The sequence below is a fragment of the Amphiprion ocellaris genome, chromosome 11, assembly GCF_022539595.1.
Source record: "Amphiprion ocellaris isolate individual 3 ecotype Okinawa chromosome 11, ASM2253959v1, whole genome shotgun sequence".
Lineage (NCBI taxonomy): Eukaryota > Metazoa > Chordata > Actinopteri > Pomacentridae > Amphiprion > Amphiprion ocellaris.
This window is the reverse complement of record NC_072776.1, coordinates 30945515-30972079: the sequence shown is the minus strand read 5'-3', so window position 1 is coordinate 30972079 and position 26565 is coordinate 30945515. Positions and strand designations below refer to the sequence as shown.

Sequence of the window (26565 nt, the reverse complement as noted above, 5' to 3'; positions counted from 1 at the left end):
AAACCTTTTCCAGTCTCTGCATACAGTACACAGTACAGAGCCGGTCTTTATAGGACAGGTAGTGATTGGACGAGCTGCAGGTGTGAGTCTGGCATGGCTGCTCTGCATCCAGGCTGATCTCCAGCATCGCGGATGACAGTGGCCGTGACAGACTTGCTATATCCACCTCAACACCCACTAATATCCCAGCACTATAGCATGCACTCAGAAACCTTTGCAAATTTCCTCATCCGTGGATTTTCATATGGCGTCCACCCAGGAATCATATCACTCCCATCAGCATCCTTCATATGCAAAAGTCCTCAATCTGCAATCAAAGCTCCAGAGGCGGTGGACTTGCTGCTAGATAAAAAAGTAAAGGAAGGCTTCATGATAGATCTCTTACCATATCCACCTTTCCCCATCTTTCGCATCAGTCTTCTCAGTATAGCAACCAAGAAATATTTGGGCACATCTCTTGTGTTTAATGTCTCTGTTGCTGTGTCTTCATTGTCTGCATTTCAGTCTCTGCATTGGAACATAACAGAAGTTTGACCGTGCATGCAGAGAGGTCTCTCAGTAAGGAGTTGCAGTAGTCAATGCATGATGTTATGAGAGCCTATACCAGGAATTGTGCTGCATGTTCAGACAGGAAGGGTCTGATCTTCCTGATGTTGTACGGGGCGAATCAACATGACTGAGGCCACATGAGCCTTGTAGGTTAGTTGGTTATCGATCATGACACCCAAGTTTCTGGCAGACTTTGTGGGTTTGAGTAGGGTTGATTCAAGCTAGCTGTTGATTTCTTGTTGTCTAGAGCAGTGGTTCTCAACTGGTCTGGGCCTGGGACCCACCATAAAACTGAAATGACAAGTCGTGACCCAAACAATATTTCTCCAAAAATCAACAATTTATTGATTGAGCGTTCGAAGACAAAACTTTTAAACCTGAACTCAAGTACTTCACAACAACTCAAAATCAAGCAGCAATACTAATTCAAGTACTGAGGACTTTGAAACAAGTAGAACAATAGCCTCAAGTAGTTCTCAGGATATATAAAAGTGCATTTTTTTTCTACAAAAAAAGTGCAATTCAACAAAACCAGTAGCTTCTCATGATACTGCACAAGTCTGCAACATTGCTGTTGTAGCTGGAGAAACTATGTATAGAAATATGTGCAAAAGAGTCCAAAACATGAAAACTGATGAAGTGCATTCAACAAATTATTAAAGTGAAGAAATGCTTAATGTTCTGATCAATCTCAAAATGTAAACACAATAAAACATTTTTCAAAGGGCTTCACTATATTTGAAAGCCAATATTTGGGGAAAAAAATAGTGTGCAATATTGAAAGAAAAGTGTGTTTTTAAGCACTTACAAATAAACAAAAGTCACAAGTCACAATAAAAGTACTGCAGAACTACATGAAGTTCTAATGGCTTAGCTGAGGATGCTTTTTGGCCTTTACAAGAGTCTCAAAATCTGGCTGTATGCATGATAAAGCAACTCTGAGGTCATGCTCAATGTTCAGTTTATTTGGGTATTTTGTTTTCAGCTGAACAAGAGCTGAGAAGCCACATTCACAGAGGTATGTGGTGCTGAATGGTAGGAGGATTTTTACAGCTCGACTAGCAATGGAGGGATACTCTCTCATCACATCGTTGCACCAGAACTGGGAAAGGCTTACCTCTGTGAATTTCTTTCTGAGAGTGCGGTCACATGATAGCTCCACCAGCTGACATTCATCGCTGCTAGGCAACGTGATGCTTTCCATGTTTATTCCAAACGGGTCGCGCACCCAGTCGTCCTCGGGTTGTTTATCGGGAAAGTAGTCGCTAAACCGCTCGAAAAGTTTATTCATGCTTCATGCTTTCACTTGCCAGTACCTCACAACACAAAATACACTGAGGCTTTTGGACTCCTTTGTCTTCGATGTAGGAAAATCCATATTTAATGTACTCGCTGTCGTACTTGCGTTTAGCCATGCTGCTGTTGCTATGAAAACATGCAGTTTCTTCTACAGTAATACGAGTGTCCTCACCGGTCGCTGCTGACACGACGACCCCCTGCGGGTGCGGAGGGGAACTACAATGACTCGCCACTAAATTGGATTATCTTTATTTTTCTCTCTTTTTAGAAAAAGGCTCGCGACCCACCAAAAACGGCCCCGCGACCCACTTTTGGGTCGCGACCCACCAGTTGAGAAACACTGGTCTAGAGGGACTCAGAGGAGTTTTACAATCCTCTAGTCTTGAAGAGGTTGAGTTAAAGATGACGTTTTTTCATCCATGACGAAATATCTGCAAGGTGTGATGAGATCCAGGCAGAGACAGTGTGGTCATCCGGGGGGAACGACAGAAAGAGCTGGGTATCATCAGCATAGCAACAGTATGACAGGGAGTGGATTATTGTGTCAAGCGATGTTGTATATAGTGAGAAGAGGAGGGGACCAAGCACTGACCCTTGAGGAACTCCTGTGGGGCACTGTTTCATGTCAGGTCATGCAGGGTGCGTATGCTTGCACAAATTAAAGGATACGCATCATGTTTGATGCCACTCATAGTTTCATATCTCGCATAGCATATGTCCTTTGTATCAAATCAAAGTAGTGCCTTGCCACATGTTCATCTGTATACATTCAGTATACATTCAGATTCCCTGCATCCAGATGGGAAGGTTGTGCATACTTGCACGAATTAAAAGGAAATGTATCATTCTTGACTTCACACATAGACTCATTTCTCACATAGTATATTTCCTTTAAATCAAGTCATTATAATAGTGCCTAGCCAGTCGTTCATGTGTTTGCATTCAGCATGTTGCTGATTCTATGCATTCAGATGAAAAGGTTATGCTACTTGCATGAATTCAAAGCAACTTCAACACACTTGTAACTAAGCATAGGCTAATTTAATTAAATTCCATTTAATTTTAAGATGACCCTGCTAATATGATCCCTTTGGGAGCACAGATTTAGGGTGTTGTGATCTCAGGGACTGTCTGTGTCTCTTACTCAGACTGTTCCAAAGCATCACTTAAGCAGAGTTGCCACCAAATATAAATGTCATTCCAAAATACAAGGTTAAATTTGACAAAGTGCAATGTCTGAAATATGGCATTGTGATGACAAAAATTAATGAAAACAATTATTCAATCATCAGGCAATGTTCACCTCCAAGCAGTATGGCTTCCAAAGGCCTCTCAATGTCCAGTGTAAGGTGAGAGTTTAAAAGATGACATGCTGACTGTTGTCCCATCATAACTGTGATCACAGCACGATCATCATCAGCCCAATCTGTAGATGTCAAGTTGATGCCAGAATGTTGCTCACATTAGACAAAACAACATCCCTTAAAACCAGAAAGTGATGTAGGTGCCTGAATCAAATCCAATGAATAACAATCCCATATTTCCAGTACTCAATGCAAACCAAAACAGGTACAAATTAGTTGATGATTTAAGGCCTTTATATTGCTGAAAACACAGGTTGATGTTCCACATCCTGGCATGCTACATTCAAATATGCCCCCAGTGGTCCGATAGTTTGTGTTGCAGATTTCTTAGCATGCCCCTAAGTCCTGCAAGTAGGCATTTGTTTTCTTTCAGCTGCTGTCTACCATTAAAATCTTCTGACTCAGGGCTTCTGCCATTGTCCTTATTTTCAAATAAAATTCTCAAAGACTTGGCAGATTTTCCAGATAAGTTCACAGGTATGGTGTTGCAGTTTGCTGATGACATGACTGTCCAATGGACGCTGAGAGACAGAGGAGGAGGAGTTCAGAGAGACATCAGGTAGAAAACTACATCTTGGTCACAAAGTAGCCAGAGCTGCAGAGAGCTGCTGCTCTCTGAAGATGGAGGACCTGGATGGAGCAGACCTCTGCTTTCCACAACTCATCAACATCTCCTGCAAGAAGCCTGCACCTCCTCAGACCGAGGATCTGGTCCTATATGCTGTGATGTTCTCCGTCTCTCTGCTCACTGTTGTTCTCAACCTGCTCGTCATCATCTCAGTCTCCCACTTCAGGCAGAGATAAAATGCAAAACCTGCTTTTCTATTCAGTTATTGTAGATTTACAAGTGAATTGTCTTTGATATAGTAATGAATGATGCTATGCTTAAAAACACTAGACTGACATTCTAACATGCTGAGTGTTTTGACTTTTGAAATAGATGTGTGTTGCTAGTGTTTATATCATTAAGACATGAGGGCTTGTTGGTTTACTGTTGCTTTTCTGTCTCCCTCCAGGCAGCTGCACACACCAACTAACATCCTCCTCCTCTCTCTGGCCGTCTCAGACTTTGTTGTTGGTCTCCTGTTAATTCCTGGAGAAATCCTCGTACGGAAAGCCTGCTGGTTTCTTGGTAACTTTGCATGTTCTATGTATCATTACACAGGATTTGTCATCACTTCTGCCTCAGTAGGAGACATGGTGCTGATATCAGTTGACCGTTATGTGGCTATTTGTGACCCTCTGCATTATCACACCAGAATTACAGAGGGGAGAGTTAAACTCTGGGTTTGTCTGTGTTGGCTATTTTCTGGTCTCTACAACACTTTATTCATAAAAACTCAAATGGACAGCCATAACTCCTGCTATGGAGAGTGTATAATTAACATTGACCTCATTGGGGGAACTGTTGACTTTATTGTCACCTTCATTCTTCCAGTTACAGCCATCATATTTCTGTATATGAGAGTATTTGTGGTGGCTGTGTCTCAGGCTCGTGCCATGCGCTCTCACACTGCAGCTCTCACTGTAGAGACTTCAGTGAATCTGTCAACAAAAAAATCTGAGTTAAAAGCAGCCAAGACTCTGGGTATAGTTGTATTGGTTTTTCTAATGTGTTTCTGCCCGTATTACTTTCTGACTCTTGTGAGAGGCAGTGCATTTGTTGCATTTTCACTTTTTAACTTTGTATTCAACTGTAACTCCTGTCTAAACCCTGTGATCTATGCCCTGTTTTACCCCTGGTTTAGGAAAGCCATTAAGCTCATTGTCACCCTGCAGATCCTGCAGCCTGACTCTTGTGAGGCCAACATACTGTAGTTATCTCAGCTAATGTTTCTCATGTTTTGTTTCACTGCCTGTATGACTCTGCAATTTACTCAACAGCTCATTTACATTCTCTGTGGTCTGTCTTGCAATTTAAATCCTACCTTAATCCTGTGATCTATGCCCAGAATTGTACTGCCTGGTGTGCAGCACAATTCATTTTCACTTTTCAGGTATTTAGCTCAGCTTCTGTGAGGATAACGTGCTGCAAAAATGTGTTACAAGAGTTGCAATGAATCTTTTCTTTTTGTCTTCATTGTATCACAGAATTGTGCTGCTTATTGAGAATTTTTTGTCATGACTGCAACTTTTTGCATATTTAGGAGTAAACCAATACAGAAGGTTATGACAATAGTGTCTGTTGTTGTCATCATCAGGTTCATTGTGATTGCTCTGTGCTGCTTCTTTCATTTGTCAGAAAGCAAATGAAAGACATCAAGTCTCTCTCCCTCTCCTGTTATTGCTGCTGCTGTAGTTCATGTCTGAGTTTTCACCTTTCTCAAGCTGTGCAGAAAATGCTGCCACAGCAGCAGCCATGTACCAAATGAGTGTGACACACATAACATATGAATTTCCAGTCCACTTGACTAATACTTTGTGCTGGAGATACATTCTGTGCAAAGTTTTGTCCCAATATGTTGTTACAGCAACACATCTGTTGTGAATGAATAACAAGCCACTGCATCTCACATTTTGTGAATCTTGTAAATCAAGTAAATTATCAGGAAAATGTGATCAGTAATTGTCTGAATGCTAAAAGAAACCTACCAGTTATGCAGAATAACAGAATTACATTCTTGAAATCATTAGCTTTTTCTTGTGGGAGGGAGAAACATCGTCACCATCAGTATCTTCCACACAGCAGCACACATGAAATGTAATTCTGGCCCTTAGAGAGGCTTATGATAGTTATCAAGGTAAAGAAGAAGGAGGAAGCTGTACTGGTTGATTTTTTCTTTAAATACTGAATAATCAACATGAAAGTGACATTTTATTGTTCAAGCTGGTTGAGACGTGGATCTTTTTTGAAAGTTGTCATTTACTGTTTGAAGTGCCCTCATAGACTCCCCAGATAAAAGGGAGAATATGTTTGTTTTATTCATATTTCACCTTGCCTGTCTTATGCTGTTAGATATCTATGTAGTTGGACTGATTTAGAGGCCTACAGAGTGAACGGCCTGCAGAAGTGAGCGAGATGGTAGATAAATTAGACCAGGGTTATTAAGAGGGGAAAGAGAGACAGACTGATGTCTGTGAAAATGCAAACAGTTGATCAGTGCTTTGTAGTTTAGAGAAAGCTACAGCCTTTTTATAGAGTCTGGCTATAATTATATGGGTGTTGTGCTTGTTTTGTGTCATCTTTCTTTTATTTTAGTGAAAGTAAACATTGTTTGCTTCTTTTTCTCTCAGATGCCTCTTCTCCTCACGACACACATAGACACGCAACATACACACACACACACACACTAAGTTCCCGTTTTACAGGAAGAAACACATAAACTAAGCTTCAATACCTGCTTTCTGGGGATTGACACTTCACCACACACACATGGCCCTCGGCATATGGGGACGCAGCACATAGTGCATATACACCCACTGTCTGTGTATACTTCATTTTAAGAAGCACGTACACTACACATACACGTTAGAAACATTTGATGAGAGAGCTGAGATGAACTGAAGTACACTGAGTCCAAATTTTGTGAAAATGAAATTTTTGCAGAGTTTTTTTTCAACCAAGAAATAGAGTTTCAGAGTTGTTTTTCACCACTACAAGCAGGTCTCTCATGGGATTAGTAATACCTGAACAATCACGCCTAGCAGCAACTCATAAAGCAAAACATAAACATCACTTTCAAAAGAGTTTAAAAAAAAGAAACATAACATCGCAAAGCACTAAAATATATGGATTAAATTTAGGGAGACAAAAGGAAAAGCAAAACAACCAAGGGGATGATTACATTTCCGATAATTAATTGTAATTTGTGTCACAACTGAAGTAATGAATATGAAATAAGGATAATATTTTATTAATAAATATATCCACCAAGAGGATAAAGTGACCAGCCACATTTAATAATTGACCAAACAATAAAGCTGGTATTTGAGCCTAATCTTAGAATATAGTGTTTTGAGTCTTATTTCAGAATGGATGTGCTGTGTTGTGCCTCATTAAAGTCTGACACTCTGTGCTGTTTATTTATAGGTGTGAAATCATTCAAGTTGATGTGGCTGAGAGAAATCCATTACATACATTTACAATGAATTAACAACATAGTTGAACAATAAACCTTTGTTGAATCTATAATATATATAATGATAGATAGATGGATAGATGGATAGATGGATAGACGGATAGACAGATAGACAGATAGATAGATAGATAGATAGATAGATAGATAGATAGATCCAGCTGCTCACACACATTACATTCAAGATGGATAAGGAAACAGTGTACAAATGCACATACAAGTATCATGCAAATCATGCTGATTGAAACAATGGAAAAAAATTTGCTGGTATTTGCAATTCAATGGATTATCAGAAAAGTACAAAAAGGTACAAAGTGAAAGTAGAGCTAATAATAAGCATATTGGGTAGGATTATTGGTATTATTGCACAGCTGAGTTGAGTCACTTGAGTGGAGCAGCAAACAGTCCAGGTCATGATCCACTGCCCTTGACTGAGGTGTTGTGGTGCCTGATGGCTGTGGGGAAAAGGATCTCCTGAACCGTTCAGTCCTACAGCACAGTGAGATGAGCTCACTGTAGTTGCTGCTCTGTCCAGCCAGGATACTGTGAAGAGAGTGCTGTGTCTGCATCTCTCAACCAGAACCAGCCTTCTTTACCAGCTTCTAGTGTTCCTCTCATGAATGCTGCCACCCCAGCAGACCACAGTGTAGAAAACCACACTGGATACCAATGACTGCTAGAACACGTGCAGCATTTCATTGCAGACGTCGAAGGATCTTAATCTTCTGAGCAAGAACAGCTGGTTCTGCCCTTTCTGGTCGAAGGCTTCTGTCCAATCTGTTGTCAAAGTGCAAACCTAAATATTTATAGGCTTACATCACTTCAATGTCCTCCCCTCTGATGCTCCCCAGCCGGATTGGGGGATCTGTGCAGGAACGTTACTCTTTCCCGTTTGTAAGGCATTTCCCTGCAGCTGTTAGCTCACATTATCCTACATTATCTTCAGACAGGCAGACGCTGTAGGAGGAAGATATGCCAGGACTCTCTGCTCTGGTCAAAATTAGTTATTGTCTATTTTTATATGGCGAAGCACACTAGTTGTCTCCATATTGTTTTGTAATCGAAATTTGACCTTTTCCCAACTACAATATATACCCAAAGATCAGAGAAAATCCTGAGAACTGATGCTGGCATGGCTTCCGTGAACTGCTGCCCTGTTGGTGTCATTTGTCCTGTCGTCAGTAAGCCTTAATCACAACTTAATTCATCTGAGTCTCCAGTGTGTCTTTCTGTCTGCTTCCTCACTCTCTTGACCTCTCTGAACTTCCACAACAGGATCAAAACTGTGGAAGTCACCAATCATCTCCTTGGTCTTGGATATTTTCAGCAGAAGGCCGTTCTGAGTACAGCAATCAGTGAAGGCTTTCTACAGGTTCCTGTCTGTACCTTCCTGTCCATTCCAAAGTATTTTATGAATGCTGCTACCACCAATAAAGTGTTGGAGGTACAGAAAGCCAGGACGTTATTGGAAAGCTTGCTGGAACAACCTTTGGTTAAATGTAGCTCCAAGCCAAGATAAGTACTAACAACAGAGAAGAACAAATGCAACACCAGCAGGCCAAGTAAATCCTTAGCAAGTCTCTCCAGGATACTAGTGGAGCCCTGAGAATCTAAAGGGAGGTCATCAGCTTGATATTAGGACAAATAGCTTTTATGATGAACTAATGCTGCTGATAGAGTTGTAGTAAAGAAGCCTGTCCCAGTAATAGCTAAAACAGGGGCATTTATAGTTTAGTTTTAATTTAGTTTAGTATGTTTGAACTATTAAATTTTCAGGAAAGAACAGCTGATACCAACCTCCAGTCCTGACTCTTTGACTTACAAAGAGAATAGTGTCTGTGAAGATTGTCAGTCATCCAGGTCATGGCCATCCTTCATATCTTCTTGAGTGAACTTGATGCTGCTGTCCACTGAGTTGATGTGCTCTGTGAAGGCTACCTGATCGCCACCTAATTCAAAGATAACGAGGGATTCTACAGACAGAAGCTGCAATATAGGCTCTCCGATGTCACCCATTTTGGCCAACCTCTACATGGAGGAAGTGGAAAACAGAGCTCTGAGCACATTTAAGGGAATAACTCCTAGTCATGGGTTCAGATATGTGGACGACAACGGGGTCAAAATCAAAGTTCAAGAAGTGGAAACCTTCACAGGACACATCAGCTTGGTGGACAGCAACATTAAGTTCACCCGGGAAGATATGAAGGATGGCCAGTTGCCATTTTCAGACTGCGCAGTGCATATTGATGAGAATGGAGGCCTCAACACTGAAATCTACATCAAACCTACACATACAGACCAATATCTGGTGTTTGATTCCCACTATCCATTGGAACATAAACTGGCGGTCATCAGAATCTTAAAGCACTGGGCTGAGAATGTCCCATCTGTCAGGGTCCCTGCCTGGCCCTCTTTTTGGTTTGACTCTCTCTCTCTCCCTCCTGAGCTGTCTCCTGTTCCTCCAGAACAACCCCGCCTGCCTGACCTGTGTCCGGACCGTCCTCCGGAACAACCCTGCCTGCCTGACCTGTGTCCGGACCGTCCTCCAGAACAACCCCGCCTGCCTGACCTGTGTCCGGACCGTCCTCCAGAACAACCCTGCCTGCCTGACCTGTGTCCGGACCGTCCTCCAGAACAACCCCGCCTGCCTGACCTGTGTCCGGACCGTCCTCCGGAACAACCCTGCCTGCCTGACCTACCTCTGGGCCGGCCCACAGAGGGGTTCTGTCTCTGCTGCTGTAGGCCACGTCCTGTCTTTTTGGACTGCATCTAGAGAGGATTCAGATCTATGTTTGACCTGCCCTGTTGAGCCGCAGCCACCGGCTACGCTGCCCACCACTGCAGCACTGATGCTTTTCCTGGATCGCCGGTCCTCCGAACCGGGCTACCTCCTCTTTCTGCTTAGAACTCTTGGTTGTGAGTTAAGCCATTTTGTTCAGTCTTAGTTTTAGTCCCTGTAGTTTCTTCCATTAGTCTTGATCTGTCCGGCCGCCGCTGCTAAATCCTAGTCGCCGCTCCTTCAAATTTCTTTCTTTTTTTTGTTATTGTCACAAATACGCCACTGCTGCATGTCTCCACCTTCACAGCAGAGTCTTGTACTGTGTCAGGTACTCGCGAATACTAAGGTAAACTACAGATAACCGTCTTGCTCAGTATCTACTCTTTGATACGTCGGGTTAATAATACGACGTTAATTACTCGCGAGAGCGCAGCGTTGAAAGTGACGTCACGTCCAGCACTCAGGCAGCAGGTCAGAGAGCCAGAGGGGTTTCATCTTGGAAAATAGGGCATCGACTTACCGGAGAAAAGTTATTAGCTTAAGATTACTCATAATAGATTTTACAAGTTAAATAGACATTCGAAAATATTGATTGCCAGCTAACGTTACGTAACATATCGGTAGCTTCAGTTAATTGGGCCCAGTGCCAACTCAGCATCACTAACATGAGTAAATTAATTGATAGCATTAAGCTAATATCTATACACCATGATGTAACTGCTGACTGCGTTTTCAGATGAGCTTGTTCAAATTTTTTATTTTTTATTTTTTTACATTCAGCCTTTAAAAAAGCATTTTGAACTGGCCATTCAATAAACAGGTTGTACAAGTAAAATCTGCAGTCAAGTGTCATTTGTTTACACGTCACGGCTCCACAGAGAGCCTGCCGCTGCTGCTGAAAAACATCCTAGAGGAAACACTGATATATATATATATATATATATATATATATATATATATATATATATATATATATATACACACTAAAACTAAACTTCATTAGTTAGTTGGCTGACATGTTTCCCAGGGAGCAGAATTCTCCTTCCGTCTCCCGCATTAACTGTAGCGGAGTACATGTAAAGAGGTGCGGAGTAGGTGACAGGTCACAGCCCATAAAAATAGTTCAAATTAAAAATCAGTTAAGTTATTGGTTACATTTGAAGCGTTGAGTTTTGCATCCAATCACAACAAAGCTGATACTGAACAAATGAGACAGTTAAGAGGTAGTTCAGTGCTGCCATTGCAGCCATGGTCTCGGTTGGTCTCGCAGTAAAATTTCGAGTCCTCTGTGCCCGAGACCGAGACAAGACCGAGTAAAAATGCAGTCGAGTGCGAGACAAGACTGAGATCTTCAGAAAGTGGTCTCGAGACTGAGACCGATCTCAATACTACAGCACTAGAGGCAAGCCTCACAAGATAAATATTTTCCAAGTTGAAACAAGTTAATATGTCATAGTGAGAACAAAAATTACATGAAAATAATGATTTCAGCATCAGGCACTGCACATCCCGAAGTGGTATGGCTTCCACAGGCCTCTCAATGTCCCAATCAAGGTGCGAGTTTAAAAGATGACAGCCAGTCATCCCACCATAACTGTGGTCACAGCACGATCATCAGCAGCCTATTCTGTAGATGCTAAGTTGATGCCAGAAGGTTGTCCCCCTTGGATAAAACAACAACATCCCTTAAAACCAGAAAGTGACATAGGAATCGAAGAGACAAGACAACAATTCAAGAAAGCGAGAGTATTGGTGCCTGAATCAAATCCAGTGAGTTACATTCCCATATTTCCAATACTCAACGCAGACCAAAGTAGGTAAAATTAGTCGATGATTTAAGGCCTTTATGTTATAGAAAACACAGGTTGATGTTCCACACCCCGACATACTACTCTCAGATATGCCCCCAGTGGTCCGATAGTTTGTGTTGCAGATTTCTTAGCATGCCCCTAAGTCCTGCAAGTAGGCATTTGTTTTCTTTCAGCTGCTGTCTACCACTAAAATCTCCTGCCTCTGGGCTTCTGTCATTGTCCTCATTTTCAAATAAAATTCTCAAAGATTTGGCAGATTTCCCACAAAAGGTCATCAGTGTGGTGTTGCAGTTTGCTGATGACATCACCTGATCCCAAATGTGTCACAAGGACTTCGAGATACTGCTGAGTCAGCAATTGTTTTGAATGGCTTCATTAATTATATTTCAGTTATTGTATATGAAACATCAGCTGATGATTCTGAAGAGTTCAAGTGGGAAAGGAGAGACAGGAAGAGAGGAGGGGTTTTCAGGGAAAGAATGAAGATAGTTATGTGCAAAGTGAGGGATGAGGGACATGACTGTCCAATGGACGCTGAGAGACAGAGGAGGAGGAGTTCAGAGAGACATCAGTAAGAAAACTACATCTTGGTCACAAAGTAGCCAGAGCTGCAGAGAGCTGCTGCTCTCTGAAGATGGAGGACCTGGATGGAGCAGACCTCTGCTTTCCACAACTCATCAACATCTCCTGCAAGAAGCCTGCACCTCCTCAGACCGAGGATCTGGTCCTATATGCTGTGATGTTCTCCGTCTCTCTGCTCACTGTTGTTCTCAACCTGCTCGTCATCATCTCAGTCTCCCACTTCAGGCAGAGATAAAATGCAAAACCTGCTTTTTATTCAGTTATTGTAGATTTACAAGTGAATTGTCTTTGATATAGTAATGAATGATGCTACACTTAGAAACACTAGACTGACATTCTAACATGCTGAGTGTTTTGACTTTTGAAATAGATGTTTGTTGCTAGTGTTTATATCATTAAGACATGAGGGCTTGTTGGTTTACTGTTGCTTTTCTGTCTCCCTCCAGGCAGCTGCACACACCAACTAACATCCTCCTCCTCTCTCTGGCCGTCTCAGACTTTTTTGTTGGTCTCTTGGTAATTCCGGGACACATCCTCATACAACAAGCCTGCTGGTTTCTTGGTAACTTTGCATGTTCTATGTATCATTACACAGGATTTGTCATCACTTCTGCCTCAGTAGGAGACATGGTGCTGATATCAGTTGACCGTTATGTGGCTATTTGTGACCCTCTGCATTATCACACCAGAATTACAGAGGGGAGAGTTAAACTCTGGGTTTGTCTGTGTCAGCTCTTTTCTGGTCTCTACAACATTTTATTCTTAAAGATTCAATTGGACAGCCATAACTCCTGCTATGGAGAGTGTATAATTAACATTGACCTCATTGGGGGAACTGTTGACTTTATTGTCACCTTCATTCTTCCAGTTACAGCCATCATATTTCTGTATATGAGAGTATTTGTGGTGGCTGTGTCTCAGGCTCGTGCCATGCGCTCTCACACTGCAGCTCTCACTGTAGAGACTTCAGTGAATCTGTCAACAAAAAAATCTGAGTTAAAAGCAGCCAAGACTCTGGGTATAGTTGTATTGGTTTTTCTAATGTGTTTCTGCCCGTATTACTTTCTGACTCTTGTGAGAGGCAGTACATTTGTTGCATTTAAAATTTGTAACTTTGTATTCAACTGTAACTCCTGTCTAAACCCTGTGATCTATGCCTTGTTTTACCCCTGGTTTAGGAAAGCCATTAAGCTCATTGTCACCCTGCAGATCCTGCAGCCTGATTCTTGTGAGGCCAACATCCTGTAGTTATCTCAGCTAATGTTTCTCATGTTTTGTTTCACTGCCTGTATGACTCTGCAAATTACTCAACAGCTCATTTACATTCTCTGCGGTCTGTCTTGCAATTTAAATCCTACCTTAACCCTGTGATCTATGCCCAGAATTGTACTGCCTGGTGTGCAGCACAATTCATTTTCACTTTTCAGATATTTAGCTCAGCTTCTGTGAGGATAACGTGCTGCAAAAATGTGTTACAAGAGTTGCAATGAATCTTTTCTTTTTGTCTTCATTGTATCACAGAATTGTGCTGCTTATTGAGAATTTTTTGTTATGACTGCAACTTTTTGCATATTTAGGAGTAAACCAATACAGAAGGTTATGACAATAGTGTCTGTTGTTGTCATCAGTTATGCAGAATAACAGAATTACATTCTTGAATTCATTAGCTTTTTCTTGTGGGAGGGAGAAACATCGTCACCATCAGTATCTTCCACACAGCAGCACACATGAAATGTAATTCTGGCCCTTAGAGAGGCTTATGATAGTTATCAAGGTAAAGAAGAAGGAGGAAGCTGTACTGGTTGATTTTTTCTTTAAATACTGAATAATCAACATGAAAGTGACATTTTATTGTTCAAGCTGGTTGAGACGTGGATCTTTTTTGAAAGTTGTCATTTACTGTTTGAAGTGCCCTCATAGACTCCCCAGATAAAAGGGAGAATATGTTTGTTTTATTCATATTTCACCTTGCCTGTCTTATGCTGTTAGATATCTATGTAGTTGGACTGATTTAGAGGCCTACAGAGTGAACGGCCTGCAGAAGTGAGCGAGATGGTAGATACCCCCCCCCCACACACACACGCACACGCACACGCACACGCACACGCACACGCACACACACACACACACCAAGTCCCCGTATTACAGGAAGACACACATAAACTAAGTTTTAATACCTGCTATCCGGGGATTGACACTTCACACACTCATAGACGCTACACATACATGTTAGAAACATTTGATGAGGAGAGCTGAGATAAAACAAAGCACACTGAGCCCAAATTTTGTGGAAGTTCAATTTTTATAGAGGTATTTTCAACCAAGAAACAAAGAAAAAGGTGTTTTTCACCAATACAAACAGGTCTCTAAATGTGATTAGCAATAGCTGAACAATTAAGTAAAGCAGCAAGTCATAAAACAAAACATAAACATCGCTTTCAAAAAGTAAAAAAACACAACATAGTGAAACTAAAATATCTGGATTAAAAGCAGTACTTGTGGGCAATAAACCTTCAATATTTTATATACTTGGACATGAAGTGTTACTTTTTGGTGAATATATCTTGAATAAACCTTTGAATAGATTTTTGTTAATGATAGTTTGAGTAGAATCTTCCTTTCAGTGTGTAGGTTGCACTGTAGTTAACATCCTTTATTTTTTAAAATTTCTTTAACCTTTATTTTACTAGGTAAGTTAGTTGAGAACTAGTTCTCATTTTGGATAACAACCTGGTCAAGAGGCAGCATACAACAAGATGAGCAACAGGTTACATAAGGAATAAAATGACCTCAACATGCAGCCTGGTTGTGAGAATACAGCTCCACAGCTGCAGATACATACTGTTGGATGAGGACAGAAAAGCTAGTGATGGCCAAATGAAACTTTCTGAAGCATTGAAGCTTATATTGACAAAGGGTTCATTACTTGATGCTTTTCAACACAGTCCTCTTTGGTGGCATCTGGTGGCCAAAAGTATGAAGAGCAGCTAGAGTCTACAATGTGAAATGAAGTGATCCATTATGATCCATAAATCTACAGAGTTGAATTGACAGCTTCTGTTTATTATCATGTGACAGTTCTGTCTGATATCAGGTTATTGAGTGGTGCCATGAACATGTATTGTTTGGGTAAAAAATAATCTCATGTTTACTTGATTAATAAATGATTTTGATGAATAAACTTTCCCTGTTTAAACATGTGCTATGGTGTGGTCTCTCTTTATTTGTGACTTGATGTTTGTAAACACAATAGATTATTTTCAAAAAGCATATACAACACATGTACAACACAATCTTAAAATACCTTGGGAGTATGCTTATGATGTGAGGTCCCTGCCTCCACATGCTTATGTAATTAATTAACCAGAGGACAGGTACATTAATACATAATATCATACTGTTGCTTATATGTATAGTGTATATATATAGTGTATAGTGTATATATATATATATATATATATATATATATATATATATATATATATATATATATATGTTCATTTCAACACCTGTTACCACTAAAGGTATGTTTCCTGAAGAATGCAATGGATATGACAAAAAATGGAGATGTTTACATCATACTTTATGTCCTATTTGACATGCTTAAGCTTCATTGTATTCCCACGGTATATAAGAGGCCATTTCATGTCATAAGCAGCACTGCACATGCAAAGGCCTACAGTGTTTCTCTCACATAATGCCGAAAACAAAAGAATTATGTGAAGCCACAATGGCAGCCATCTTGGCACTGCTGGAAATTGGCATGAGTGAGAGACAGGTAGCGAAAAAACTAAAGATCTCCGAGACAGCCGTTCATTACAGTAAGAAAAAACAAACCCAACATGGTTCTACCAAACTGTTAGCTGGTCACGGCAGGAAACATCTTTCTATCCCACCAGATGACCGTCGCTCATTCGTTTCTGTGAGGAATCATCATCAGCCCTCCAGGGACCTTAAAAATGAGTGGACACTGTGGAGAAATGTGACTTGTTCAGCAAGGACAGTTGGAAACCGACTTCTTGAAGCTGGTCTGAAGTCACACAGGACAGGAAGAAGCCCTTCATCAACAGAAAGCAAAGGAAAACCTGGTTACTCTTTGCTGGGATCACAAGGATTGGACTGTTGATGACTGGGCGAAGGTTCTCCTCAGGGATGAATCCAGTTTTCAGTTGATGCCCACTCCAGCTAACTTACTGGTTAGGAGGAAGCCTGGAGAAGCTACAAACCAGACTGTCTGCCCCTACAGTAAAACATGGGGGTGGTTCAGTGACAATCTGGGGTTGTTACAGTCTGGATGGAACAGGCAAATGCAATTGTGTGTAGGGTGAAAGAACCAGGTCATGTACAGGGCTACTCCTGAAAACAGTCTTCTTCCATCAGCTGGAAAACTCTTTCCTGCCTCCAGTGACTGGATTTTCCAACAAGACAGTACCCCTTACCACACAGCAAGGTCAGTTAAAGCCTGGATGGAGAACCAGAACATTTAAACCATGCCTTGGCTGCTCAACCACCAGATCTAAATCCAATTGAAAATTTGTGGAAAATCATCAAACGCAAAATGTAGAACCACAAGACCAAAAACAAAGCAAATTTGTTTGAATTTGTGCAACAGGAATGGGCTGCTGTGACAGCAGAACAATGTCAGAAGATGCAAGAGAAGATATTCGTCATGTGAATGAGAATTTGTGGTCCAACACACAGGAATGTCAGGAGGTGTAGGAAGACTGCACTGTAATTCCTACAGCACTGCATGTACAGTTTTCCCTAATGAGACTGTCCCATGTTCACATTTTTGCTTTTGCTTTTTTTTGTGTGCTATGTAGCGCTGTTTTCCTTTCTGTGTCGCAATGATGTGGTCTGTCAACAAATTACAACAGTGAAAGCGTAAATGTGAATCTTGTCCATTCTCTTGCAATCAATCTCCCACACACACTAAGGTGTAACTTACAATTTAGAATAGTTAACACAAGACACTTGTGCTCCAAACAATAAGGATGTGCACTCAATGAAGGACTTAGAATCCCTGACCCATCACTATACACACCAGTGAGCAGTGATTCCTAACACATCTCTGGGGTTTATCAGGTGGAAACTCCCTTCAACGGTGTTTTGCCTATTTAGTCCCACAACACTTCCAGGAGGCTAGGCGGTGAACTCAGGCATCCCAGATTCACCCCTTCTAGTGCCAGTTCCCACTGCTCCTACACAATCCAAACAGCACTGCCACATTCAACTGACCCAGGCCTGTTTAGGAGATGCTCCAGGTAGTGACCAGTGCTGATGCTACCAGCTAACTGCTAAAAAAATGACAAAGAAACTATACTTATGAACTCTCCAAACCCCTCTAAATGCTAATGCTAGCTGCAAGACTACTACCATGTCCAAAGCAAACTTATCACTGACACAGAAACTATGCAAGCCAGCTCATCAAATCTGCTAGTGCTACATGCTAATCGCTAATTGCTAAAATACATTACTACTTCAGCCAAGCTCACCACAGACAGAGACTATACAAGCAGACTTCATCTAGTATGCAAGTACCAATTGCTAAGTGCTAATTGCTAATGCTGCCTAACAAGAAAAAAACAAACAAAAGAAAAAGACACAACCACTACCTTACACTGCAGACTTACCTGAGATGGCTGCATTGGTCCCAGAGAGACTCTAACAGGCCACTCCCCCACCTTATCTACACTTCCTCTTCCTGGATCTCTGCCCATTGGGGGAGGGAAAAGAGGGCGGAGAAAGTAGAGAGGGCTTGCCCTGTGCCTCCCTCTACTCCCTCACTGCCTCTATTTCACCCCCCAACTATTATTATTTCCCCTAATCCATATCCACTGACTAAATCTAGCAGCCACATCTGCAATGTCCCTCACCGTCTTCCTCAGACTCTGTCCTGCACTCCCAGCTCCCTCCAAAGTGAAATAGTTGACCCTGAAACAAAGCCCCTACACCCCACCTCAACTGGACCAACTGGTTTCCCATCCCCTCTGCTCAGCTTCTGTCTTTAAGTCTGCATATCCAGCCTTCTTCCCCTCACAAGCTGCTTCCACTGAATTTTCCCACAGGACTGTTAACTCAATGAAATACACTGTCTTTTCCTTCACAGACCACAAAACAATGCCTGCCCTCACATTCGTACACACCATTTCTTGGGGAACAACAAGCTTTCCTCCTAAATCTACCTGCATTTCTCATCACCAGCTCCTACCAGGCAATTCCTGCCTCCTTCCTGACTTAAGGCCTTTATCTTTGTCCCCCTCTCCAACTAATTTCACCAATAACCTCTCCTTACTAGAACCTCCAGAATTCACCTGCTTTCTCCTCTCATCAATTCCTGCAGCTAAGCTTCTCAGCACTTCATTATGCCACCATGTATACCGGCCTTGTGATGAGCTAATTCTACATCCAGACAAAATATGCTATAAGCTTGTAGAACCTGAGCACAGCGGGCACGATTGGTCACCATCTACCCTGAGTCTTAGGTTCTGGGGGGTTGGCAACACATCGTATGTTGCCCCTATTAGAAATTTAATACGGCTTTCTTCTATACACCACAGGTCCCTCCAGATAAGCTTCCTCTTCTCAACACCTTCCCAGTTCAACCAATGCTCCTGTTTGGTCTGACCAACTGCTTTTGCCCCCCTTAACAGTTCCTCTTGTCTACGCATCTGTTCCACTCCCAGCTTTCTTTTGTCCTTTGGATCTGCTTTGTTCCACGCTGGTTTGGCCAAGCCCCAAGCCTCCCCGGCCAAATTCAACATTACCTACTATTGTTCTCATTTTTAAATAAAACTCGAGAAGATTTGGCAGATTTTTGCCAAAAAGGTCACCGGTGTGGTGTTGCGGTATGCTGATGACATCACCTGATCTACAAATGTGTCACAGGGACTTTAAGATACTGCTGACTCAAGTGTTTTGAATGGCTTCATTAATTATACTTCAGTTATTGTACATGAAACATCAGCTGATGATTCTGAGGAGTTCAAGTGGGAACGTCATAAGATTTGGTGTAGCAGAGAAGATGGAAAGGAGAGATGGGAAGAGAGGAGGGGTTTTTGGGGAAAAGATGAAGATAGTTCTGTAATGTGCAAAGTGAGGGACGAGGGACATGACTGTCCAATGGACGCTGAGAGACAGAGGAGGAGGAGTTCAGAGAGACATCAGTAAGAAAACTACATCTTGGTCACAAAGTTTCCAGAGCTGCAGAGAGCTGCTGCTCTCTGAAGATGGAGGACCTGGATGGAGCAGACCTCTGCTTTCCACAACTCATCAACATCTCCTGCAAGAAGCCTGCACCTCCTCAGACCGAGGATCTGGTCCTATATGCTGTGATGTTCTCCGTCTCTCTGCTCACTGTTGTTCTCAACCTGCTCGTCATCATCTCAGTCTCCCACTTCAGGCAGAGATAAAATGCAAAACCTGCTTTTTTATTCAGTTATTGTAGATTTACAAGTGAATTGTCTTTGATATAGTAATGAATGATGCTACACTTAAAAACACTAGACTGACATTCTAACATGCTGAGTGTTTTGACTTTTGAAATAGATGTGTGTTGCTAGTGTTTATATCATTAAGACATGAGGGCTTGTTGGTTTACTGTTGCTTTTCTGTCTCCCTCCAGGCAGCTGCACACACCAACTAACATCCTCCTCCTCTCTCTGGCCGTCTCAGACTTTGTCGTTGGTCTCGTGATAATTCAGTTTGAAATCTTGGTACAGAAAGCCTGCTGGTTTCTTGGTAACATTGCATGTTCTATGTATCATTACACAGGATTTGTCATCACTTCTGCCTCAGTAGGAGACATGGTGCTGATATCAGTTGACCGTTATGTGGCTATTTGTGACCCTCTGCATTATCACACCAGAATTACAGAGGGGAGAGTTAAACTCTGGGTTTGTCTGTGTTGGCTATTTTCTGGTCTCTACAACATTTTATTCTTAAAGACTCAAATCGGCAACTCCTGCTATGGAGAGTGTATAATTAACATTGACCTCATTGGGGGAACTGTTGACTTTATTGTCACCTTCATTCTTCCAGTTGCAGCCATCATATTTCTATATATGAGAGTATTTGTGGTGGCTGTGTCTCAGGCTCGTGCCATGCGCTCTCACACTGCAGCCGTCACACTCCAGCCTTCAATGAATTTGTCATCAAAAAAATCAGAGTTGAAAGCAGCCGGGATTCTGGGTATAGTTGTATTTGTGTTTCTAATGTGTTTCTGCCCGTATTACTTCATCATGCTTGTGGGGGGCAGCGCATTTTTCACCGTTTCAGTTTTTTTCTTTCTGTTCAACTGTAGCTCCTGTTTGAATCCACTGATCTATGCCCTGTTTTACCCCTGGTTTAGGAAAGCCATTAAGCTCATTGTCACCCTGCAGATTTTGAAGCCTGACTCTTGTGAGGCCAACATACTGCAGAGATGCTGAAATGAAACCTGTCATGCAATGATTTAGTTATTTCAGGTGCGTAATTGCTCTCGTGTTTTGTTTCACTGCTTGAATCACTGTGCAATTTTCTCAACAGGTCGTTTCCATCTTCTGTTGTGTTTAAGTCGTGTTTAAACCCTGTGATCTATGTCCTGTTCTGTCATTGGTGTGCAAGGGCAGAAAACTCGTTCTCACTTTTCAGACACTGCAGCTCCTGTATGGCCAATATGTGACAGAAATATTTTCTCTTAAGGTTTTGCTGTCGATTTTTGAGGATGTTTTCTCCCTCTGTCTTTGCATGACAGATTTGTGCTACTTTGTGCAACTCTGTGTATATTCAGGAAGAGACAAATATGGAAAGCTATAACAATGCATTCTGTTGTTGTCATCACTGTCACACTGTTTGTTGCCTCCCTCCTGGGTGGACTGATGCTGCAGTCTGAGTCTCGTGCATTTGTCTGATTAATACTTTGGGCTGCAAACATATTCAGTGCAAGCTGTTGTAATTTTTTTTTGTAGTTATATAGATCCATATCTAATGAAATAATCATAACTTGTATTTTGTAAAACTGCAAACAGGTTGTCATGGTAAAGAAGTAGGGGCATGCTGCATTGGCTGAGTTATAACTCATGCGTGTTAACTTACATGTTTGTGATGTTTTATTGCTTAAGCTGGTGGAGATGTGAAGTCTTTTAAAACTTTATCATATATATATACTCAAGGTTTCTTTCTGTTAAAAGAGAGTTTTTTCTTGCTACTGTCGCCTTAGAGCTTGTTCTGAGGGTTCAGGCATATGGGTTCTGTAAAGCGTCTTGAGACAATCTGACCTGTAATTGGCGCTATATAAATAGAATTGAATTGAATTATACTGATGTATATTAGAACTAGAAAATTGTAATCTGTGTTTTGTGTGTAAAACAATAACCTATCAAGATGTCTGGAGTAGAATAAAAATAAATAAATAAAAACAAGTGACTCAGAACTGTTGTGGTGTGTAACTGGTTGAAGATGGAAATGTCCCTGCAAAGTATATTTGTCCTAGAATTACATGTAAGGACAGTATTTCAGTAATTAGTGCTCAGTACTGTTTCGTGCCCGGTACAGTGAGAAGTTCGTTCATGACATCAGCAACCTTGTTAGAATCAGTAAAACCTCTCACCATGGGAAATGTGGTAATAAGAAACCCAGGCAGGAGCCCCCTGCAAAGAACAGGGAAGTAACAGGAAGATTTGGTTACAAAAAAGGAACACTATTAGTTGTAAGAAACTATTTCAGTTACAAAAATGCTAAAAGAATAAATTCTGTGTGCAGTGTCTTGCAGTTCCTTCAACCAAATGAGGCAGCATAGTTTATAATTCATTTGACCATTTGAATCAGCACCATAAAGCTCTGAATGATGAGTGCAAAACCACATTCTAATGCTATCTAAGGCAAGCAAGTGTCTCAGATGCCTCTGGTACAGTAGTATTATCATATATGAGAAAGTTTCCAAACGGAGTCTTTCAGCTGAACTACAAAGTCATCCAAATCATTCTAGAGTAAGTAATTCTTTCTAAATAGAATTGTAAAGATTCAAGATCACTTTTGTTATTGTGTCATAGTACATAGAATAAAAACAGCTCAGATATATAAAAGAAAGACGTTCACATACACTGTTCCAGACATTTACATAAGTTTCAACATTTGCTTAAAGGAAAATTAAAGTACTTGTGAAAGACATTTTTTTAGATAGATAGATAGATAGATAGATAGACAGATAGATAGATAGACAGACAGATAGATAGATAGATAGACAGATAGATAGATAGATAGATAGATAGATAGATAGATAGATAGGTAGATAGATAGATAGATAGATAGATAGATAGATAGATAGATAGATAGATAGATAGATAGATAGATAGATAGATAGATAGATAGATAGATAGATAGATAGATAGATAGATAGACAGACAGACAGACAGACAGACAGACAGACAGATAGATAGATAGATAGACAGATAGATAGACAGATAGATAGATAGATAGATAGCTAGATAGATGTTACCATAATATCTCAAAAAGCAATGAGTGAGGACACTCAACTGTGCAATCAGCTATGTGGACAAGTTGATTTTTCTCAAAAAGCGAACATGCTCAACAAAAGTAACGCTGGTGCTTAGTCTGAGATGGTCAGCAATATCACACATGATAATAAAATATTACATCTACATGTTGCTTTCTGGTCTTCCTAAAAAGAGTATTTTAAATCTACAATTACTGCAAAACTGCCGCACACGTGCTGACGAGGACCAGAGGGCAGGAACACATTACACCAGTTTTAAAAGCATTGGCTCCTCGTCTGATTCAGGTTCTTTTACTAGTTTTTAAATGTCTTTTTTGTTTTTTTTAAATGCCTTGCGCCTTCTTATTTATCTGATCTGCTTTTACCTTATTGACCTTCATGGAACCTGAGGTCCTCCGGCAGCAGCCTTTTATTTACACCAAAAGCCAGAACTAAAACCCACGGTTAGGGGCATTTAGTCACTATGGCCTCCGCCTGTGGAACAGCCTGCTGGAGAACCTCAGGACTGCAGAGGCTGTCGATGTTTTTAAAAGAAGGTTAAAGATGCACTTTTTAATCATTCTTTTAACTGACCTTTTAAATTCTTCTTATCCTTATTTATTTATAATGTTCTGTATTTTTACTGCTTTAACTTTTCACTTTATTTTACTTATCTTACATCAGGCCTTTTATTCTATCTTGTACTTTAAAGTTTGAACTCCAGTGTTTCCTCAGGGGGGTCCTCCACACTGGAGGCAGTATCTGGTCTGCTGCTGGGGGTGCTGTCCATGAGTCCCTTCAGCTGGCTGGTTGGGGGGCTCCCCACCTCGGTGTGGGGGTCCCCCTGTCTGATGGGCTCCAGGTGTTTTCCATGATCCTCAGTGCTATGCCATGTCTCCCTACTGTCAGCGGTGAGAGAGTGTGTGTGTGTGTGTGTGTGGGTGTGTGTGTGTGTGTGTGTGTGTGTGTGTGTGTGTGTGTGTGTGTGTGGGTGTGTGTGGGTGTGTGTGGGTGTGTGTGTATATGTATATATGGAGGGTGGGAGGGACGGGTTTTCTATTTTTTTAATGTTTTAAAATGTTGTAAAAGGAACCCAGGACACTTTTTAGAGGCATAAAAATCGATAACAATAATTAAAAACTATATAATAAAAAAATGATCAAAAACAAGAATAAAACAAAACTTTTAATTGTATGAGAAGTGTTATATAAATAAAGTTTGATTGATTGATTGATTGATTGATTGACATATTATATACATCTTTAAATCTTTTTAGTAATAATGGATGTACCTTATAGTACAGATGTGAGGCTAGTAGATGAATTCTCACGGTGACTATGAAAGTTCAAACCGACACTGATGAGTCTTGTTTTGTTCAGTCTGCTAAGTTGCCACAAGATGGAGCTGCTGAATTATTTTTGCCACTACAGAAATGAATTAGGCTGTGCATGAAAGGAGGAGCAAGTGAGGAAGTTTAACCACAAAAAAAAAAAAAAAAAAATGTTTGTACCCCACCTCGTCTTTTTTATCCACTCTGGGATCATGCTATTCAGAGATTTAAAACAAAACCTGCAGTTGTCCATCAGTGTATGCAGTGTAGTATTGAGGAGGCCTCTTCACCACTAGAGGTCTCCATTGCTTTGTCTCCACAACACAAACTTAGCAGCACTCCTTTGTTTACTTGGAGTCTGGCTCTGGGACAAAGTGTCTCCTGTCTGTCAGTGTGTCATCTGCACTTTAAATCACACCACCTCACTCTGCTGTATATTTAACGTCAGGTCTGAACACGCTGGAAGACGGCAGTTTGACAGAATTCACAGTGGAAACACGTTTCAGCAGGTTTTCAAGCTCGAGACAAACAGAAGCTCAAACAAAGTACAATGTAAGAAGTCAGTTTGCCAGATAGCTGCCAGGGAACAGCTACAACCCTGGAAGGAACACGACACACCAGCACTTTAGCGTTTGTCTTTTGGAGCAGAAACCAGTTTCTGTGCATCTTTTTCTTCTGTAACTGCCATGTAAAGTGCTGCCCTTCTATTAAAACAGCACAACCCTGGATAGAAGCACAGAGAACTTGCACAAACATTGCCAGAAATCATCGAAAACAAAGTTGAATTCCTTCAAATATTTAATTTAGAAAAGTTTAAACAAACTAATCAACATATACAACATTTTTTTTAAGTGCCAACAAGTGTTAACAATAACTGAGAAAATAACTGTGACATTACATACTAGAGGCTTTAAAAAAAAACAAAAAAAAAACAAGATATATAGAGTTAAGAGATTCACAATTTTAAGCTAAGATTTGGTTAATATTTGGAAGTTCACAGTACATAGTTCAAAAACCGTTCAATAATTGCAAATCCAAAGATTCTTACTGTTTTTACAGTTTCTGATTGACAAATGGTGTGATTTTGTCAATTTTTTAAACATAATTTTTAAGATAATGTGCCTCTCCTGGTGGGTTTTGGGGATGTTGAGGATTAAAAGACTTGTTTAAAGTTGATCTTGTTTAAAGGAATGCATTTTCACATTTTTTGTCTTTAACCAAATTCCCTTTGATTGGAGGTGACTTTGAGACAAACCTATAAAAAGATGCAACAATGGGATAGAAATCTTTTTTTAGAAAGTATGTTCATGTGAGGGGCTGCACAGTGGCTCGGTGTTTCGCACTTTCAACGTGCAACTAGAAGATCCCAGGTTCGCATCCCGGTCTTCATGGGATCTTTCTGCATGGAGTTTGCATGTTCTCCCTGTGCATACCTGAGTTTTCTCCAGGTACTCTGGATTACTCAGGTTAATTGGTAACTCTAAACTGTCCATAGGTGTGATTGTTTGTCTCCTGTGATACACTGATGACCTGATAGGCTGGATAGGCTCCAGCCCCACACCACCCTAATGAGGATTCAGTGGCATATACCTATTGGATGGATGTTCATGTGAGACACAACATGCATTGGTATTTTTACCAGTTTTGAAAATTTTAGTAAATTGGGGTACTTTCATAACATGTCTTCATTCAGACTAATGGTGAGACAACATCTAAAATACAGATTTATGTATTAATCTTCACTGTCTTTATGAATTCAAAGTTTGTCAGTTTCAGTAACAATACATATCCTTAAAGACCATTTTCTCCAAATGACTTTTTTTTCCTACAATCTGAGCCACAAATATACACTTTTGTGGTAATTACATACATAAAATTTTCCAGTTTCACGCGTCTGTATTTTAAAGGTCTTTACAGAGAAGTTTGTTCATCTATTATTCACAGCCTTGTTTATAGAGCATTTTGTTGAAAAATACATGGAGAAATTTGACTTTTCTCTGGCTGTTGACAGCATTTTGTGACTTATGAATCTCCTCCCTGTAAACACTTTTGGCTCTAATATATCAGTGAAGTTGAGCTGAAATTTTGCAGCTGGCTATATCCAAGATCTAGATTACTTTTCTGGAAATGTGTGCAAAGTATTTTTAGATAGATGATACCACAATTACATATTCAAACATAAAATTAAAGAAAATTCTTAAAGCAAAAAAAAATATCGCCGAACTGTAAGTAATCAGCTGGGGAGATTTTATTATGATATCTGTAGAATTATTATCTTGTTCACCTGTAATGTTCCCCATT

At 40.7% G+C, this 26565-nt stretch overlaps 3 protein-coding genes across 4 annotated transcripts in view; all 3 read left to right on the top strand.

Annotated features, from left to right (window-relative positions):
* The window catches only part of LOC118470525 (trace amine-associated receptor 13c-like), a 34612-nt gene extending 23636 nt beyond the window's left edge, over positions 1 to 10976 (top strand). The window contains exons 2-3 of one of the 2 annotated variants that reach the window (XM_055015583.1): positions 4229 to 4344; positions 9754 to 10976. In XM_055015583.1, the coding sequence (XP_054871558.1) occupies positions 4229 to 4344; positions 9754 to 10061 (424 nt within the window). In that variant the 3' untranslated portion in view covers positions 10062 to 10976. Of the gene's footprint in view, positions 1 to 4228 lie in introns of both variants that reach the window. The other variant, XM_055015582.1, reaches the window with a different exon arrangement.
* Positions 10977 to 11169: 193 nt separating this feature from the next.
* LOC111570844 (trace amine-associated receptor 13c-like) lies at positions 11170 to 15660 on the top strand. Its single transcript, XM_023273790.3, has 2 exons — positions 11170 to 12685; positions 12907 to 15660. The coding sequence occupies exons 1-2, from the start codon at positions 12513 to 12515 to the stop codon at positions 13706 to 13708; spliced, it is 975 nt and encodes a 324-aa protein (XP_023129558.1). The 5' UTR covers positions 11170 to 12512; the 3' UTR covers positions 13709 to 15660.
* Positions 15661 to 19637: 3977 nt separating this feature from the next.
* Positions 19638 to 21813, top strand: LOC111570840 (trace amine-associated receptor 13c-like). The gene has a single exon (XM_035949747.2). It carries the CDS (start codon positions 20041 to 20043, stop codon positions 20887 to 20889), a length of 849 nt encoding a protein of 282 aa, XP_035805640.1. The 5' UTR covers positions 19638 to 20040; the 3' UTR covers positions 20890 to 21813.
* Positions 21814 to 26565: the final 4752 nt, after the last annotated feature.

What these genes read in the sequence shown, in the direction of transcription:
- LOC111570844 (XM_023273790.3), top strand. Translation starts at nt 12,513, where the DNA reads ATGGAGGACCTGGATGGAGCAGACCTCTGCTTTCCACAACTCATCAAC. An exon ending in ATCTCAGTCTCCCACTTCAG is followed by an intron (nt 12,686 to 12,906) that starts GCAGAGATAAAA and finishes GTCTCCCTCCAG; the next exon opens with GCAGCTGCACACACCAACTA.
- LOC111570840 (XM_035949747.2), top strand. Translation starts at nt 20,041, where the DNA reads ATGAGGGCTTGTTGGTTTACTGTTGCTTTTCTGTCTCCCTCCAGGCAG.